Genomic DNA, 17,187 nt, shown 5'->3' with positions numbered 1-17,187 from the left:
CTGGGGGACCTTGGACTTAATGTAAAACACCCGCTCTACACATCACACAAACTGCCATTACACAGTCTGGTCAGAGGAGGGAGACAGAGCACCACTACTGTCCATCTTGAGAAGGTTTGAAACACATAGAGGCAGCAATTCTACTGTTAAACTTAATTTACCTTCTCCTGGGACTGACAACCACTGTTGAGGGACATAAACCACTGTGTAAGCGGGTCAAAGTAGGCCTCATTTAATATATAGTCGTTACATTGTGTGGTTTACGATTTTAGTATTCTCAAATATGATACACAGTAGGCCTACCTTTGGAAACTGCTGACTTCATTTATCTGTCTATGTACACAAGCACAGTGTGTGTATTTGCATAAAATGTGAGATATTTGCATAGTTGTCCTGCCTCATTGCTCCTCATACTTTTAAAACCCCAGTGTTGATCAGTGAATGCTCACTCCTTTCAGAGCCACTGACAAGCAGCACAATGATGATGTCACTGATTCTACTGCTGGGAACACTGGGACTCCTTGTTCAGGGTGAGAGACACTTTGACTAACTTTGATTCATTAAGGATTTGGCTTCAGAGTTACACTTCATTTGTTAATTTGACAGTTTTTATTTAACATTTTGCTTAAAAAGCTGTGCTTTACGATATGCTTGTTGTTGTGATAACCTTATTAATCACCCTTTCTTCGCTTTTGTTGTGATAACCTTACTAATCAGCCTTTCTTCGCTTTTGTTTATCTTTCAGAATCATCAGCAGATATAATTCTCACCCAGTCTCCTAAATCTCAGTCTGTTAGTCCAGGAGAGTCCGTCTCTATCAGCTGTACAGCCAGTTCAGATATTAGTGGTTATCTCAACTGGTACCTGCAGAAACCTGGAGAAGCTCCTAAACTCCTGGTTTATTATGCTACAAACCGTCAGTCTGGGATTCCAGGTCGTTTCAGTGGGAGTGGATCTTCTACTCAATTCACTCTGACCATCAATGGAGTCCAGGAAGAAGATGCAGCAGATTATTACTGTCAGCAGCAAAACAGTTATCCGTTCACACAGTGTTAGAACGTCGTACAAAAACCTCCTTCAGCTAAAGAGGAACTGTTCTGACTCAACAGCTGCAGAGCTACAGATTCTCCCGTATTCTAAAGTATTCTAAACACAAATTCTTCAAAATATATGACTCTACAATAATGTAATTGGTTAGACTTGTCTATGGACTATGATAACGCACATCTCTCTCAATATATTCTGCAAAAATGTTACATCTTTGTTTAACACACTGGGACCACTAAGGATACAGAGCTGTAGAAAATGCTTTCTTTTGAAGGACATGTTAAGCAAAGTTCAGAATAGGTTTATATTTACGCTTCGATTTCTCTTCATATTGTAAGAAGAACCCATTTCAGTACAACAACAGCATGACCGTTGACCCTGTCTGAACCCAACTATTCATGCCCTACTCAACTTCTATACGCCTCCAAACTTGAAAGAGTGAATACAGTCATATTGATTCCATTCAAGAAGTACTACTTTAATTAGATTATTGTGCATATGTCACAAATAAATGTAGTCTACATACTGTATACAAAGCCATAAAAAGACTGTGAATTCCCCGATTTGAACGTTATGCAAAGTCCAGTGTAAAGTCTGCTTCCCCAGCCCATGTTCAGTTCTTTAGTCAGACACACAGCTGCCCCAGTCCCAGAGGATTTGAGGCTGAGTGATTGTGAACTCTGGTTGGGTTGAAACTCAGATTTACATGGGCAGGGTGACCGCAACACTCCCAGAATAGAGCAGTACCATGGCCAGATGTTCACCTGTTCACAGAGAGTTCCATTGAGCTTGGAGCACATGGCTTCAGTATTGGCAACATCCAGAGTCATATATTTAGAGAGTCAGGCCAACTTTTAGAATTTGTAATATTGTTCTAATTCTAGACATTCAGTTACATAGCATTGTTGTAATGTTAATGGGGAGCTACTATGCCTGCCACAGAATGTTGAAGTGTCATGTACATACATCATAATGCAGAAACCTCAATGCCCTCTTTAATACATGGTTCTGGTAACATCATAAAGACTGATGAGTCTAGAGAACATGGCTTCAGTATTAGTATCACTGTAGATATCATTTTGACTGGCATCAAATGTGGCCCAATCAGTCAAACATTCATTGAGTAAAATGTTCTTGTAAAATCACTTTCCCGGGTAGAGAGCTAACCATTCTTTATGAAAATGCAATAAATCATGAAGATCTCAATGTCTAATGGTAAAACTCATTAAATAATGATATCCAGGCAAAAATTTAAAATATTGAACGTCTTTATTATCTCAACATGTCAGAAGCAACAGCATTACAGTAATAAGGTTCAGAACACATGTGATATGAAAGCAGAGCAGATCTATTTGACATCAGAATCAGACATATATTCTGTTGTTTGTTCCACTCTACTAAATGCTCCAGCTGGAGTAAGGATTCCCACACAGGATCCAGCCCAGCATTAGACCAGTGTGCTGGTATTGCTGGAACAGTAAGAAGGAGAGGTGCAGAGTAAAAACAGTGGAGTCAGAGGGGGGAGCTCATTAATCAGAACACTGGTCTCTCCTCAGTGTCTCAGAGAGAGGGGACTGGGAGCCCTGGGTGGCCTCACAGGTCACAGAGCCCACCTTCTTCCACTGGTCGACAGGGAGGGTCAGGGTGCTGCTCCAGCTGTAGTGGCCGTCCTTCTCCAGGACCCCGGGGCTCCCGGTCACCTCCCAGGTGTTACTGCTGCTACCGTCCACCTTCCAGCTCAGCTTCCAGTCTGAGGGGAAGGCCACTCTCATGTGCCTGGCCAACAAGGGCTGCAGCTCCACACTGAAGGGGGACAGGACCGTCAGCGTGGGACGAACGTCACCTAGGAGACAGGTGGGAAGTTAGGGCAAGGGGAACTTTCAATCAATCATCAGACTGATATGACAATAATGATGCAGCAGTTTTACATCTTAGCTGTAAATGAAGGCTTTGTCCATCAGTAGGTTTCTGTTCCTCAAACAAACAGACAGTTAGTTTATCATTCTTTATGTCACTCTTTCACTTTCCTTTGACTAGCTACTGAAGCATATTAGAGATGACTCAATTTATTCTAAATTGTAATATTTAAAATATTTTGACATACTTCCCTTATTAAAATGGAATACAATCCTATGAATCAAACTGTATTTAGATAATTATTTATAATATTATTGTTTTGAAGAACATTCAACAGAATGTATGAACAATTCTTAAATTATGAATTTATTAAAATAGGTTGATAAAATGCCTGTGCTGAGGAAGAAAATTCCAGCTGACTGTAAACATCTAACAATAATATACATTTAATTTAAAAGACTCAATAAAATATTAAAATGTTTTATCAAATTAATATAGGTATGTGTAATTTACAAGACATTCTATCACAAATTGAAAATAAACGTACATTGATATGAACAGCAGAACAGCCTGATTTCGCAAGACAGCAAGACTTTTCAGCAGATAGCAAATAACATATAACATAGCATATAAAATAGCAAATGAGATCAAATAAGATAGCAAAACAGGAAATAGGAAATTGACAGCAAAACTAAACAATACTTTGCAGCTGAATGCTGAAGGAGTACATTTAAGTTTAATATAACCATCTTACAACAATTATATACACTTAAAAGACACATTACAATATAATGAATACTGATATGATTTACGAGACAGGGTCTTTTAATCAAAAATATTAGCTTAATATTTGAGGTTCAACTAAAAGGTATATTCAGCTATTCACACAAATTGTGACTAATGATCATGCATAGTATTTCTTTAATTTGGAATCTTAGTTTCTTGTCTCATAAGATCATCAATGCATCTATACAATATGCAAGGTCAGAAATGTCCTTGTCCCATCGCGCTCTAGCGACTCCTTGTGGTGGGCCAGGAGCCTACAAGCTGACTTTGGTCGCCAGTTGGAAGGTGTTTCCTCCGACATATTGGTACGGCTGGCTTCCGGGTTAAGTGAGCAGTGTGTCAAGAAGCAGTGTGACTTGATAAGGGTGTGTTTTGGAGGACGCATAGCTCTCGACATACGCTTCTCCCGAGTCCGTAGGGGAGTTGTAGCGATGGGACAAGACTGTAACTACAAATTGGGGAGAAAAATGGATAAATGTGCAACAAAAAAAACACACACAGCTCATCAGGAGGAATCTGACCAGAGGCAGTTAACCCACACCTTTCACTTATTATCACTCATTATCACTCATTATCACATGACATGAGATCAAGAGAAGAGAGAAACTTGAGAGGATTTCAAGTAGACTCTGTTTTCTAGTGAAGAAACTGTTTTAACAGTATCCATTATTTTTGAGAAACAAAGAATTAGATGTCTAAAGTCTACTGTCTTCTAGATAGCTCTTAGATCTCTTATCTTTCATCAACTATGGAGCACCTGAACTCCTCCAGCACCTCCAGCATGGACCCCACCTTCCATTGATTTAGGCCCCCTGATTTAGAACATCGTCCTGGGGCTGTGCTTTGCGCTGGGCCTCCCTGGTAACATACAGTTGAAGCCAAATACATTTAAACTCAGTTTTTTACAATTTCTGACATATAATCCGAGTAAATATTCCCTGTCTTAAGTCACTTAGGATCACCACTTTATTTTAAGAATGTGAAATGTCAGAATAATAGTAGAGAGAATGATTTATTTCAGCTTATACTCATTTCATCACATTCCCAGTTGGTCAGAAGTTTACATACACTCAATTAGTATTTGGTAGCATTGCCATTAAATTGTTTAACTTGGGTCAAATGTTTCAGGTAACCTTCCACAAGCTTCCCACAATAAGTTGGGTGAATTTTGGCCCATTCCTCATGGCAGAGCTGGTGTAACTGAGTCAGGTTTGTTGGCCTCCTTGCTCGCACACGCTTTTTCATTTCTGCCCACAAATTTTCTATAGGATTGAGGTCAAAATCTTTGTGATGGCCACTCCAATACCTTGACTTTGTTTTCCTTAAGCCATTTTGCCACAACTTTGGAAGTATGCTTGAGGTCAATGTTCATTTGGAAGACCCATTTGCGACCAAGCTTTAACTTCCTGACTGATGTCTTGAGATGTTGCTTCAATATATCCACATAATATTCCTCATGATAATATTCCTCATGATGCCATCTATTTTGTGAAGTGCACCAGTCCCTCCTGCAGCAAAGCACACCCACAACATGATGCTGCAACCACCGTGCTTCACGGTTGGGATGGTGTTCTTCGGCTTGCAAGCCTCCCCCTTTTTCCTCCAAACATAATGATGGTCATTATGGCCAAACAGTTCTATTTTTGTTTCATCAGACCAGAGGACATTTCTCCAAAAAGTACGATCTTTGTCCCCCTGTGCAGTTGCAAACCGTAGTCTGGCTTTTTTTCTGGCGGTTTCAGAGCAGTGGCTTCTTCCTTGCGGCCTTTCAGGTTATGTCGATATAGGACTTGTTTTACAGTGGATATAGATACTTTTGTACCTGTTTCCTCCAGCATCTTCACAAGGTCCTTTGCTGTTGTTCTGGGATTGATTTGCACTTTTCGCACCAAAGTACGTTCATCTCTAGGAGACAGAACGTGTCTCCTTCCTGAGCGGTATGACGGCTGCGTGGTCCACATTTACATTACATTTAAGTCATTTAGCAGACGCTCTTATCCAGAGCGACTTACAAATTGGACCCATGGTGTTTATACTTGCGTACTATTGTTTGTACAGATGAACGTGGTACCTTCAGGCGTTTGGAAATTGCTCCCAAGGATGATCCAGACTTGTGGAGGTCTACAATTTTCATCTTAGGTCTTGACTGATTTATTTTGATTTTCCCATGATGTCATGCAAAGAGGCACTGAGTTTGAAGGTAGGCCTTGAAATACATCCACAGGTACACCTCCAATTGACTCAAATGATGTCAATTACCCTATTAGAAGCTTCTAAAGCCATGACATCATTTTCTGTAATTTTCCAAGCTGTTTAATGGCACAGTCAACTTGGTTTATGTAAACTTCTGACCCACTGGAAATGTAATACAGTGAATTATAAGTGAAATAATGTGTCTGTAAACAATTGTTGGAAAAATTACTTGTGTCATGCACAAAGTAGATGTCCTAACCGACTTGTCAAAACTATGGTTTGTTAACAAGAAATTTGTGGAGTGATTGAAAAATGAGTTTCAATGACTCCAACCTAACTTCTGACTTCAACTTTAGCTGTGCTGGTGGTCATACTGCGCAGCTCGTCCCGACACCCCAACTTTACCCTGTGTCTCATGCTGAACCTGGCGTCCTCCGACATCTTGTACATGGCCACGATACCTGTGTGGATCTATACTCTCCTGCCTGGCTGGACTCTGGGCCACCAGCAAGCTGTCTGTATAGCCTGTACTTTCTATGTATCCATAGGGTAGCCTAGATATGTTCCTTTGGTGATCCAACCCACATTCAAGCTTGACCTCCATTGGTCAAATCCTAAATTATATTGATTCTCATATTTCCCATGCATGAATAAATAGATTTTGTTTTCATGAATAAAAATATATTTTATTTCTCTTACAGTATGCTACATAGAGGCTACTTCTGCTTTCGTTCAGACGAGCTCCATCTTCCCATAATGTGTTAAACTACTTCATCACACTTGTTAAGTTGCCTCATTCTATGTCAAAATCTTGACAGTTATTTTAGCATTGAGCACAAAGGAAAAACACATTAGATCTATGTAACAACATTTCTGCCTAAATAGATCAATAAAATAATGCATTTCATACCTTACACCACTCTGATGCCCAACATGGGTTCAACCATGTACATTTCAAGAAGTGAGACAACTTGCCAACACTGCCAAACAAAATGTTTCTGGACCAAATGAAGGTAGAAATTGCCATATATGTCAGATGTAAAACATTTGGTACATGGACAGACACATTTATCTCCACCCAAAGTATCATACCTTTCGGTTCAAAACAAGTGTCACGGCCGTTGCTGGAAGAAGACCAAGGTGCAGCGTGGTCAGCGTACATTTTCTTTTATTTGTTAAAATGTCATCAACAAAACAATAAATAACAAAAACGCCCGTGAAGCTTACAGGGCAGGGCGTAAGTGCCACTAACAAAGTCAACTTCCCACACTGAAAGGAGGGCTACCTAAGTATGGTTCAGAGACAACAATAGACAGCTGTCCCTGATTGAGAACCACAGAAATACAAAAATCATAGAAAACAAAAACATAGAATGCCCACCCCAAATCACACCCTGACCAAACCAAATAGAGACATAAAAAGGCTCTCTAAGGTCAGGGTGTGACAACAAGAAAAAGGCTAAATCCTAAATATTTATACTGTAAACCATGTATTCAACACTATAGGCTATATTTCTACATAAATGAGAAGCCCTCAACACCTCTGATATCAGATATGAATGATATGATTGTGTCAGTCCTCCCTCCTCCCTCTGCCACTAATCTTTAGACCCCAGTGTAGATGCCAAGAATGACAGTCCATGCGATGGACATGGCACGGTAGTTTAAAACATATTTTGAAACTATAACAGTTTTTTGTGGTTACGATAGGGTAATAAAACCATGAGCTGAAGCACATACCAATAATGCTTGAATAGGTGCTGACTAATGGAAAGTAAATTGTCCAAAAGTAATGAAAGAAAGTTGCACACTACATATGCGTAAAATATGAGACATTTGCATAGCTGTCCTGCCTCATTGCTCTACATACTTTTAAAACCCCAGTGTTGATCAGTGACTGTTCACTCGTTTCAGAGCCACTGACACACAGCACAATGATGATGTCACTGATTCTACTGCTCGGGACGCTGGTGCTCCTTGTTCAGGGTGAGAGACACTTTGACAACTGTGATTCATTATGGGTTTGGCTTCAGAGTTACACTTCATTCGTTAATTTAACAGTTTTAAAAAAAACATTTTGCTTAAAAAGCTGTGCTTTACGATATGCTTGTTGTTGTGATAACCTTATTAATCAGTCATTCTTCACTGTTGTTTATTTTTCAGAATCATCAGCAGATATAATTCTGACTCAGTCTCCTAAATCTCAGTCTGTTAGTCCAGGAGAGACTGTCTCTATCAGCTGTACAGCCAGTTCAGATATTAGTGGTTATCTCCACTGGTACCTGCAGAAACCTGGAGAAGCTCCTAAACTCCTGGTTTATTCTGGTACAAACCGTCAGTCTGGGATTCCAGGTCGTTTCAGTGGGAGTGGATCTGGTAGTTCTTACACTCTGACCATCAGTGGAGTCCAGGCTGAAGATGCAGGAGATTACTACTGTCAGCAGGCTGCCAGCTTTCCATTCACACAGTGTTAGAACGTCGTACAAAAACCTCCCTCAGCTAAAGAGGAACTGCTCTGACTCAACAGCTGCAGAGCTTCGGAGTCTCCTGTGTTCTAATCACAAAGTATTTGAAATATGACACTACAATACAATAATGTAATTGGTTAGACTGTCTACGGACTATGATAACGTACATATCTCTCAATATATTTGGCAAAAATGTTAAATCTTTGTAACATACTGGGACCACTAAGGATACAGAGCTGTAGAAAATGCTTTCTTTTGAAGGACGTGTTGAACAAAATTCAGAATAGGTTTAGATTTTTTTTACGCTTTGATTTAAATTCATAGTGTAAGAACCAATTTCAGTACGCAATAGCATGAATGTTGACCCTGTCCGAACCCAACCCAGAAAGAGAGAATGCAGTCGTATCATTTGCATTCAAGAAGTACCACTTTGACATCGTTATGATACAGTATATCTGTCACAAATAAATGTAGTCTACGTAGCCATATAAAGACCTGAGAAGGAAGTCCGCAACTTGAACTTTATGCAAAGTCCAGTGTGAAGTCTGGTTCCCCAGCCCTAGTCAGCCCTAGTCAGACTCACACAGCTGCCCCAGTCCCAGAGGGCCTGAGGCTGGGAGATTGTGAGCTGTGGTATCGCTAAAAGTGATATTTGCATGGGCAGGTTTACCGCAACACTAACAGAATAGAACAGCACCGTGGCCAGATGTTCACCTGTCCCCTGAGAGTTCCTGTGAGTTTAGAACACATTGCTTCAGTATTAGTAACATCATGAAGACCAGTGGGTTTAGAACATGTCTTCAGTATTAGTATCACTGTAGATATCCTTTTGACTGGTACCAAATGTGGCCCAATCAGCCAAGCATTCATTGAGTGAGGTTCATTAACTGAAATGTATTAGTCAAATCAGTTTCCAGGGCTGAGTTTTCCATTCCTTATGAAAACTAAACAAATCAGCAAGATCTCAATGTCTAATGGTAAAACTCATTAAATAATGATATCCAGGCAAACAATTTAAAATATTGAATGTCTTTATTATCTCAACATGTCAGAACCAACAGCTTTACAGCAATAAGGTTCAGAACACATGTGATATGAAAGCCAAGCAGATCTATTTGACATCAGAATCTGACATACTGTATATTCTGTTTGTTCCACTATGCTATTTAGATTTTAGTGATGTTATATATATACAGGCCTCAACCACTACCCTGAGAGCACTTGATTCAGTATATCATGCGGCCCTCATGTTCATTACCAATCAAAAACATCTTACACATCATTGTGATCTCTACAGCGCCGTTGGCTGGTCGTCATTGACCTTGCGTTGGCTTAAACACTGGTATACACGGATTTATAAGGCCATACTGGGTTAAATGCCACTTTATCTCTGTTCTTTTTAAAAATGAATGAGGTCGGTAAATAAATATAAATGACGGTCCCATTCTCATTTGCTACTAGCAGAACCAAGAATTAGAACAGGTCATGGTAGAAATAGTTCTAGTTATTCAGCTCCCAGGTCCTTGAATTCTCTCCTAGACATTGAAATATTTTATGATCTTGTCACGTTTGTGGAGTTAAACACTTGATCGATGTAAATATCATAGAAGAGTGTAATTGTCTTTAGGACAGCTGTTTTTTATGTTTTTTAGTCATGACATAATATGTAATTGTTGTACTGTATGTGTGTCTATAGTGTTGTTTAATGTTGTGTTAGTGTATGTAAGTTGTTTTGTCTGAAAAAAAAATGCTTAAAGCTCCAGCATGAGGAAGGATTCCCACACAGGGTCCAGCCCAGCACAAGTGTGCTAGTCACCTCCCAGGTGTTGCTGAGGGGAAGCCCTTGTTGGCCAGCCACATGACCGTCAGAGTGGGACGAACGCCACCTAGAAGACAGGTGGGACGTTAGGGAGAGGGGAGCTGTCAATCAATCACCAGACTGATACGACAATAATGATGCAGCAGTTTTACATCTTAGATGTAAATTAAATGTTGTTTTCCATCAGTAGGTTTCTGTTCCTCAAACACACAGTTTATCAGTCTTTCTGTCACTCTTTCACTTTTCCTTTGAGTAGCTACTGAAGCATATTATACCTACATGAGATGACAGAAAATATATTCAACTATCTTCCAAATATTTATTATTTAAAATGAAACATATTTCAGCATACTTCTTCCTTATTGTAATGGGATAAATCCTAGGAATCAAACTGCATTTTATTATTAAAAAATAATTATTTTAAAGAAAAATCCACAGAATGTATGACCAATTCATACATGATAAATGAATTTAAAATCTGTTGAAAATATGGGTAGATTATGTCGATATAGGACTCGTTTTACTGTGGATATAGATACTTTGTACCTGTTTCCTCCAGCATCTTCATAAGGTCCTTTGCTGTTGTTCTGAGATTGATTTGCACCTTTCGCTCCAAAGTACGTTCATCCATGTTTTTAACTGGTTACTTTACGAAAGGACATTAAAGCGTTTTTCCCGTTTACCTTCTGCTCTCTGCGTCTGACTCCACATCCATCCCTCTCCAGACGTTACACACATAGAATAATCTACCGCTTCTTAGACTTGCTTTCAATAAGAATTACAGATCTATAACTCATGTGAATTTGGTCTTGTTGCTGAAAAAGCTACATATTGCAGCTTGAATTTAAAATACATAATCTTTTAATGTTTTCATGATTATCAAAAGAAAATAAATAAAGTTATTCTGTAATTTACGAGACATTCTATCACAAGTTGAAACCAAAAGTATATTCCTCAGGAGGTTGGAGGCACCATATTTGGGGAGGACGGGCTAGTGGTAATGGCTGGAGCAGAATAAGTAGAGTGGTATCAAACACATGGTATCTCCTCCCCTCAGCAGCCTCCACTGGTATATTAATAAGAACAGTAGGACTTTCTAAGATAGCAACACTTTGCAAAATATAGCAAAGAGCAAATACAATTGCAAAATAAGATAAAGATATCAAAATAGCAAATAAATAGCAAAACTAAGGAACATTTTTTAGATGAGAAATTAGATGAAGATAAACTTACTTCCAACATACAGTCTATAGTCAGTTATAGTCACAGCTGTGTACATTCACCCTCAAGCAGACTGCGAGACGGTGCTCAAGGAACTTCACTGGACTCTATGTAAACTGGAAACCATATATCCTAAGGCTGCATTTATTGTAGCTGGGGATTTTAACAAAGGAAATTTGAGAACAAATTCTATCAGCATATTGATTGCACTACGTGCAGGGCTATTACACTCGATCACTGCTACTCTAACTTCCGCAATGCAAACAAAGCCATCCATTTGGCAAATCAGACCACGATGACATCTTGCTCCTACCGTCTTATAGGCAGAAACTCAAACAGGATTACTCAACGCTGGTCTGACCAATCGGAATCCACGTTTCAATATTGTTTTGATCTGGAATGTGTTCCAATCAGCCTCAGAGAACTACATCGACCTATACGCTGACTCGGTGAGTGAGTTTATAAAAGAAGTGCATTGGAGATGTTGTACCTACTATGATTATTAAAACCTACCATAACCAGAAACCGTGGATGGATGGCGGCATTATCACAAAACTGAAAGCGTGAACCACCGAAAGAGGTCATGGAAAGAGGTCTGGGAATATGGCTAAATATAAGCAGTGTAGTTATTCCCTCCGCAAGTCAATCAAACAAGCGAAATGCCGATACAGGGACAAAGTGGAGTTGCAATTGAACGGCTCAGACACAAGACGTCTGTGGCAGGGTCTACAGGAAATCACGGACTACAAAAAGAAAAGCAGCCACGTCACGGACACCGATGTCACACTTCCAGAGAAACTAAACACCTTCTTTGCCCGCTTTGAGGATGATACAGTGCCAACGTCGCAGCCTGCTAACAAGGACTGCGCCCCCCCCCCCCCCCCCTTATTCTCCGTGGCCGACGTGAGTAAAACATTTAAATGTGTTAAGCCTCGCAAGGCTGCTGGCCCGGACGGCATCCCTAGCCGCGTCCTCAGAGCATGCGCTGTCCAGCTGGCTGGTGTGTTTATGGACATATTCAATCGCTCCCTAATCCAGTCTGTTCTCCCCACATGCTTCAAGATGGCCACCATTGTTCCTGTACCCAAGAAGGCAAAGATAACTGAACTAAATGACCACCGTCTACTAGCACTCACTTCTGTCACCATGAAGTGCTTTGAGAGACTAGTCAAGGATTATATTACCTCCACCTTACTGGCCACCCTAGACCCACTTCAGTTTGCATACCGCCCCAACAGGTCCACAAATGACACAATCACCATCACACTGCACACTGCCCTATCCCATCTGGACAAGGGGAATACCTATGTAAGAATGCTGTTCATTGACTACAGCTCAGCATTCAACACCATAGTACCCTCCAAACTCATCATTAAGCTCAAGATCCTGGGTCTCGACCCCACCCTGTGCAATTGGGTCCTGGACTTCCTGACGTGCCGCCCCCAGGTGGTGAAGGTAGGAAAAAACATCTCCACTCCGCTGATCTTCAACACTGGGGCCCCACAAGGGAGTGTTCTCAGCCCCCTCCTGTACCCCCTGTTCACCACGACTGCGTGGCCATGCACGCCTCCAACTCAATCATCAAGTTTGCAGACAACACAACAGTAGTAGGCTTAATTACCAACACCAACGAGAGGGATGCATTATGTCTGTGAGTATAACAGAACTCATATGGCAGGCAAACTTCCAAACAGGAAGTGAACACTCTGAAAAGGGTCGATGTGAAAGTTATAGCCTATTCAAATTCCTGTAATTTATGGATCTGTTTGCACTTCATACGCCTTCCACTAGATGTCAACAGTCAGTAGAATGTGGAATGAAGCCTCTATTGTGATGTGGAGCCGGATGGCAGCTATTTGAGTCAGTGGTCTGGCAGAATGCTAGTTCCTGGTCATGTGCGCTAGTCATGAGATGTCCATGTGTTTCCATTACTCTGTAGACAAAAACGTATGCTCCGGTTGGAACGTTATTGGATATATATGATAACAACATCCTGAAGATAGATTTTCTACTTAATTTGACCAGTTTATTCGACCTGGAATATCACTTTTTGAAGTTTTCGTCCGAGTTCGCCTGGACCGGAGCCTGCGTTTGGACACGTGAACTGAACGTGCTAGCAAAATTAGCTAATTGGACACTAGCAATGGACATTATCGAACAAACCAACGATGTATTGTGGAACTAGGATTCCTGGTACTGCATTCTGATGAAAGATCATCAAAGGTAAGGGAATATATATGATGTAATTTCGTATTTCTGTTGACTCCAACATGGCGGAGAAATGTTGTTATTTTTGAGCGCCGTCTCAGATTATTGCATAGTATGCTTTTTCCTAAAGTTAAAAAAAAATCTGACACAGCGGTTGCATTAAGAACCAGTGTATCTTTAATTATATGTAAAACATGTATCTTTTATCAAAGTTTATGATGAGTATTTCTGTTAGATGACGTGGCTCTCTAAAATTTCCCCGGATATTTTGGAGCCATTTCTGAACATGGCGCCAATGTAAACCGAGATTTGTGGATATAAATATGCACATTATCGAACAAAACATAAATGTATTGTGTAACATGATATCCTGTGAGTGTCATCTGATGAAGATGATCAAAGGTTAGTGATTCATTTTATCTCTATTTCTGCTTTTGTGACTATCTTTGGCTGGGAAAAATGGCTGTGTGTTTTTTGGATTTGGTGGTGATCTAACATAAATATGTTGTGTTTTCGCTGTAAAACATTTTAAAAATCGGACACGATGGGTAGATTAACAAGATGTTTATCTTTCATTTGCTGTATTGGACTTGTTAATGTGTGAAAGTTAAATATTTCCACAAAATATTTTTTAATTTTGTGCGCTGCCTTTCCAGCGGAATGTTGTGGGTTTTCTGCTAGCGGAACCCCTGGGCTGTAAAGGTTAAAGTCTGTGATAGAAGAAAACCGAGGATGGATCAACAACATTATAGTTACTCCACAATACATGCATCCTGATTGCAGCAAGGCACTAAAGTAATACAGTAAAATATGTGTCAAAGCAATTCACTTTTTGTCCTAAATGAAAAGTGTTACAGTTGAAGTCGGAGGTTTACATACACCTTAGCCAACTACATTTAAACTCTGTTTTTCACAATTCCTGATATTTAATCCTAGTAAAAACTCCCTGTTTTAGGTTAGTTAGGATCACCACTTTATTTTAAGAATGTGAAATTTCAGAGAATTATTAATTTCAGCATTTCTTTCTTTCATCACATTCCCAGTGGGTCAGAAGTTTACATACACTAAATGAGTATTTGGTATCCTTGCCTTTAAATTGTTTAACTTGGGTCAAACGTGTTGGGTAAACTTTCACAAGCTTCCCACAATCAGTTGGGTGAATGTTGGCCCATTCCTCCTGACAAAGCTGGTGTAACTGAGTCAGGTTTGTTGGCCTCCTTGCTCGCACACGCTTTTTCAGATCTGCCCACAAATTTTCAAAAGGATTGAGGTCAGGGCTTTGTGATGGCTACTCCAATACCCTTGACTTTGTTGTCCTTAAGCCATTTTGCCACAACTTTGGAAGTATGCTTGGGGTCATTGTCCATTTGGAAGATCCATTTGCGACCAAGCTTTAACTTCCTGACTGATGTCTTGAGATGTTGCTTCAGTATTTTCCACATCATGTTCCTGCCTCATGATTCCATCTATTTTGTGAAGTGACCAGTCCCTCCTGCAGCAAAGCACCCCCACAACATGATGCTGCCACCCTCATGCTTCATGGTTGGGATGGTGTTCTTCAGCTTGCAAGCAACTCTCTTTTTCCTCCAAACATAATGATGGTCATTATGGCAAAACAGTTCTATTTTTGTTTCATCAGACCAGAGAACATTTCTCCAAAAAGTATGATCTTTGTACTCATGTGCAGTTGCAAACCGTCGTCTGGCTTTGTTATGGCGGTTTTGGAGCAGTGGCTTCTTCCTTGCTGAGCGGCCTTTCAGGTTATGTCGATATAGGACTCGTTTTACTGTGAATATAGATACTTTTGTACCTGTTTCCTCCAGCATCTTCACAAGGTCCTTTTCTGTTGTTCTGGGATTGATTTGCACCTTTCGCACCAAAGTACGTTCATCTTTAGGAAACAGAACACGTCTCCTTCCTGAGCGGTATGACGGTCCCATGGTGTTTATACTTGCGTTCTATTGTTTGTACAGATTAACGTGGTACCTTCAGGTGTTTGGAAATTGCTCCCAAGGATGAACCAGACTTGTGGAGGTCTACAATTAGTTTTCTGAGGTCTTGTCTGATTTCTTTTGATTTTCCCATGATGTCAAGCAAAGAGACACTGAGTTTGAAGGTAGGCCTCGAAATACATCCACAGGTACACCTCCAAATGACTCAAATGATGTCAATTAGCCCATCAGAAGCTTCTAAAGCCTTGACCAAATTTTCTGAGATTTTCTAAGCAGTTTAATGGCACAGCCAATTTAGTGTATGTAGACTTCTGACCCACTGGAATTGTGATACAGTGAATTATAAATGAAATAATCTGTCTGTAAACAATTGTTGGAAAAATTACTTGTGTCATGCACAAAGTAGATGTCCTAACCGACTTGCCAAAACTATAGTTTGTTAACAAGAAATTTGTGGAGTGGTTGAAAAATGAGTTTTAATGACTCCAACCTAAGTGTATGTAAACTTCCAACTTCAACTGTATATTTGGGGCAATTCCAATACAATACATTCCTGAGTACAACACTCCATATTTTCAAGCATAGTGGTGGCTGCATCATGTTATGGTTGTAATCATTAAGGACTGGGGAGTTTTCAGTATAAAAAAATGTGTTGCGAAGCACAGGCAAAATCCTAGAGAAAAACTTGGTTCAGTCTGCTTTCCACCAGACACTGGGAGATTGATTCAAATTTCAGCAGGACAATAACCTAAAACACAAGGCCAACACAGTGGCCGAGTGCATATTTTTTGATCAAATCTGACTGAAAATCTATGGCAAGACCTGAAAACGGCTGTCTGGCAATTATCAACAACCAATTTGACAGAGCTTGAAGAATTTTTTAAATAATAATGGGCAAATGCTGCACAATCCTGGTCTGGAACACTCTTAGATATTTACCCAGAAAGACAGCTGTAATCGCTGCAGAAGGTGATTTTAACATGTATTGACTCAGGGGTTGAAAAGTTATGTAATCAAGATATACTAGTGTTTTCTTCCACTTTGACATTACATATAATTTTGTGTAGATTATTGACAAACAATGACAATTAAATCCATTTGAATTCCACTTTCTAACGCAACAACATTTTGAAAAAGTCAAGGGTTGTGAATACTTTACCCATAGTTTTATTTATACTTTTCAACTAATTGAAGGAAAGACGGTTCATTTTAATGGCTGGAATGGCCATCACAAATAACCAGTTCACTGATTTAAGTTGACACCAGCCTCTGTCATGACTAACTTCAAAATATTTATCTTGCATGACAGAGGGATCTAGCCATTTGGTGTCGACAAATACTCTATCTACAGTATGTACATGATTTTGGTGCATGCTCATTTCAAGTTGCATTGGCCATAAAAATCATACAATGCACATAGCCTTTTATACCTCACATTTGGTCATACCATACCCTTTATAAATGCCCCTCCTCTTCTCTAACTCTGTCACAATGTTCTACTTTGATCGCTCCTTTTGTCTAACCGTGTTCCTCTATCTTCATGTCTGCAACTGACAAGTCTAGCTCAAAATATGGAGAGTTGTACTCAGGAATGTATTGTATTGGAATTGCCCCAAATATACAGTTGAAGTTGGAAG

General features: G+C 39.9%; 3 gene segments (V, D, J or C); 2 read left to right on the top strand and 1 right to left on the bottom strand.

Annotated features, from left to right (window-relative positions):
- Positions 1-463: 463 nt before the first annotated feature.
- Positions 464-1,272, top strand: LOC120022198. The segment is given in 2 exon segments: positions 464-530; positions 746-1,272. Coding segments are annotated over 2 exon segments (363 nt in total).
- A 1,198-nt stretch (positions 1,273-2,470) lies between these two features.
- Positions 2,471-6,324, bottom strand: LOC120022318. The segment is given in 2 exon segments: positions 2,471-2,890; positions 6,222-6,324. Coding segments are annotated over 2 exon segments (417 nt in total).
- A 1,492-nt stretch (positions 6,325-7,816) lies between these two features.
- On the top strand, positions 7,817-8,356 carry LOC120022199. The segment is given in 2 exon segments: positions 7,817-7,868; positions 8,046-8,356. Coding segments are annotated over 2 exon segments (363 nt in total).
- Positions 8,357-17,187: the final 8,831 nt, after the last annotated feature.

The sequence above is a fragment of the Salvelinus namaycush genome, chromosome 27 (assembly GCF_016432855.1).
Source record: "Salvelinus namaycush isolate Seneca chromosome 27, SaNama_1.0, whole genome shotgun sequence".
Lineage (NCBI taxonomy): Eukaryota > Metazoa > Chordata > Actinopteri > Salmoniformes > Salmonidae > Salvelinus > Salvelinus namaycush.
This window is presented reverse-complemented; position numbering and strand designations above follow the sequence as displayed.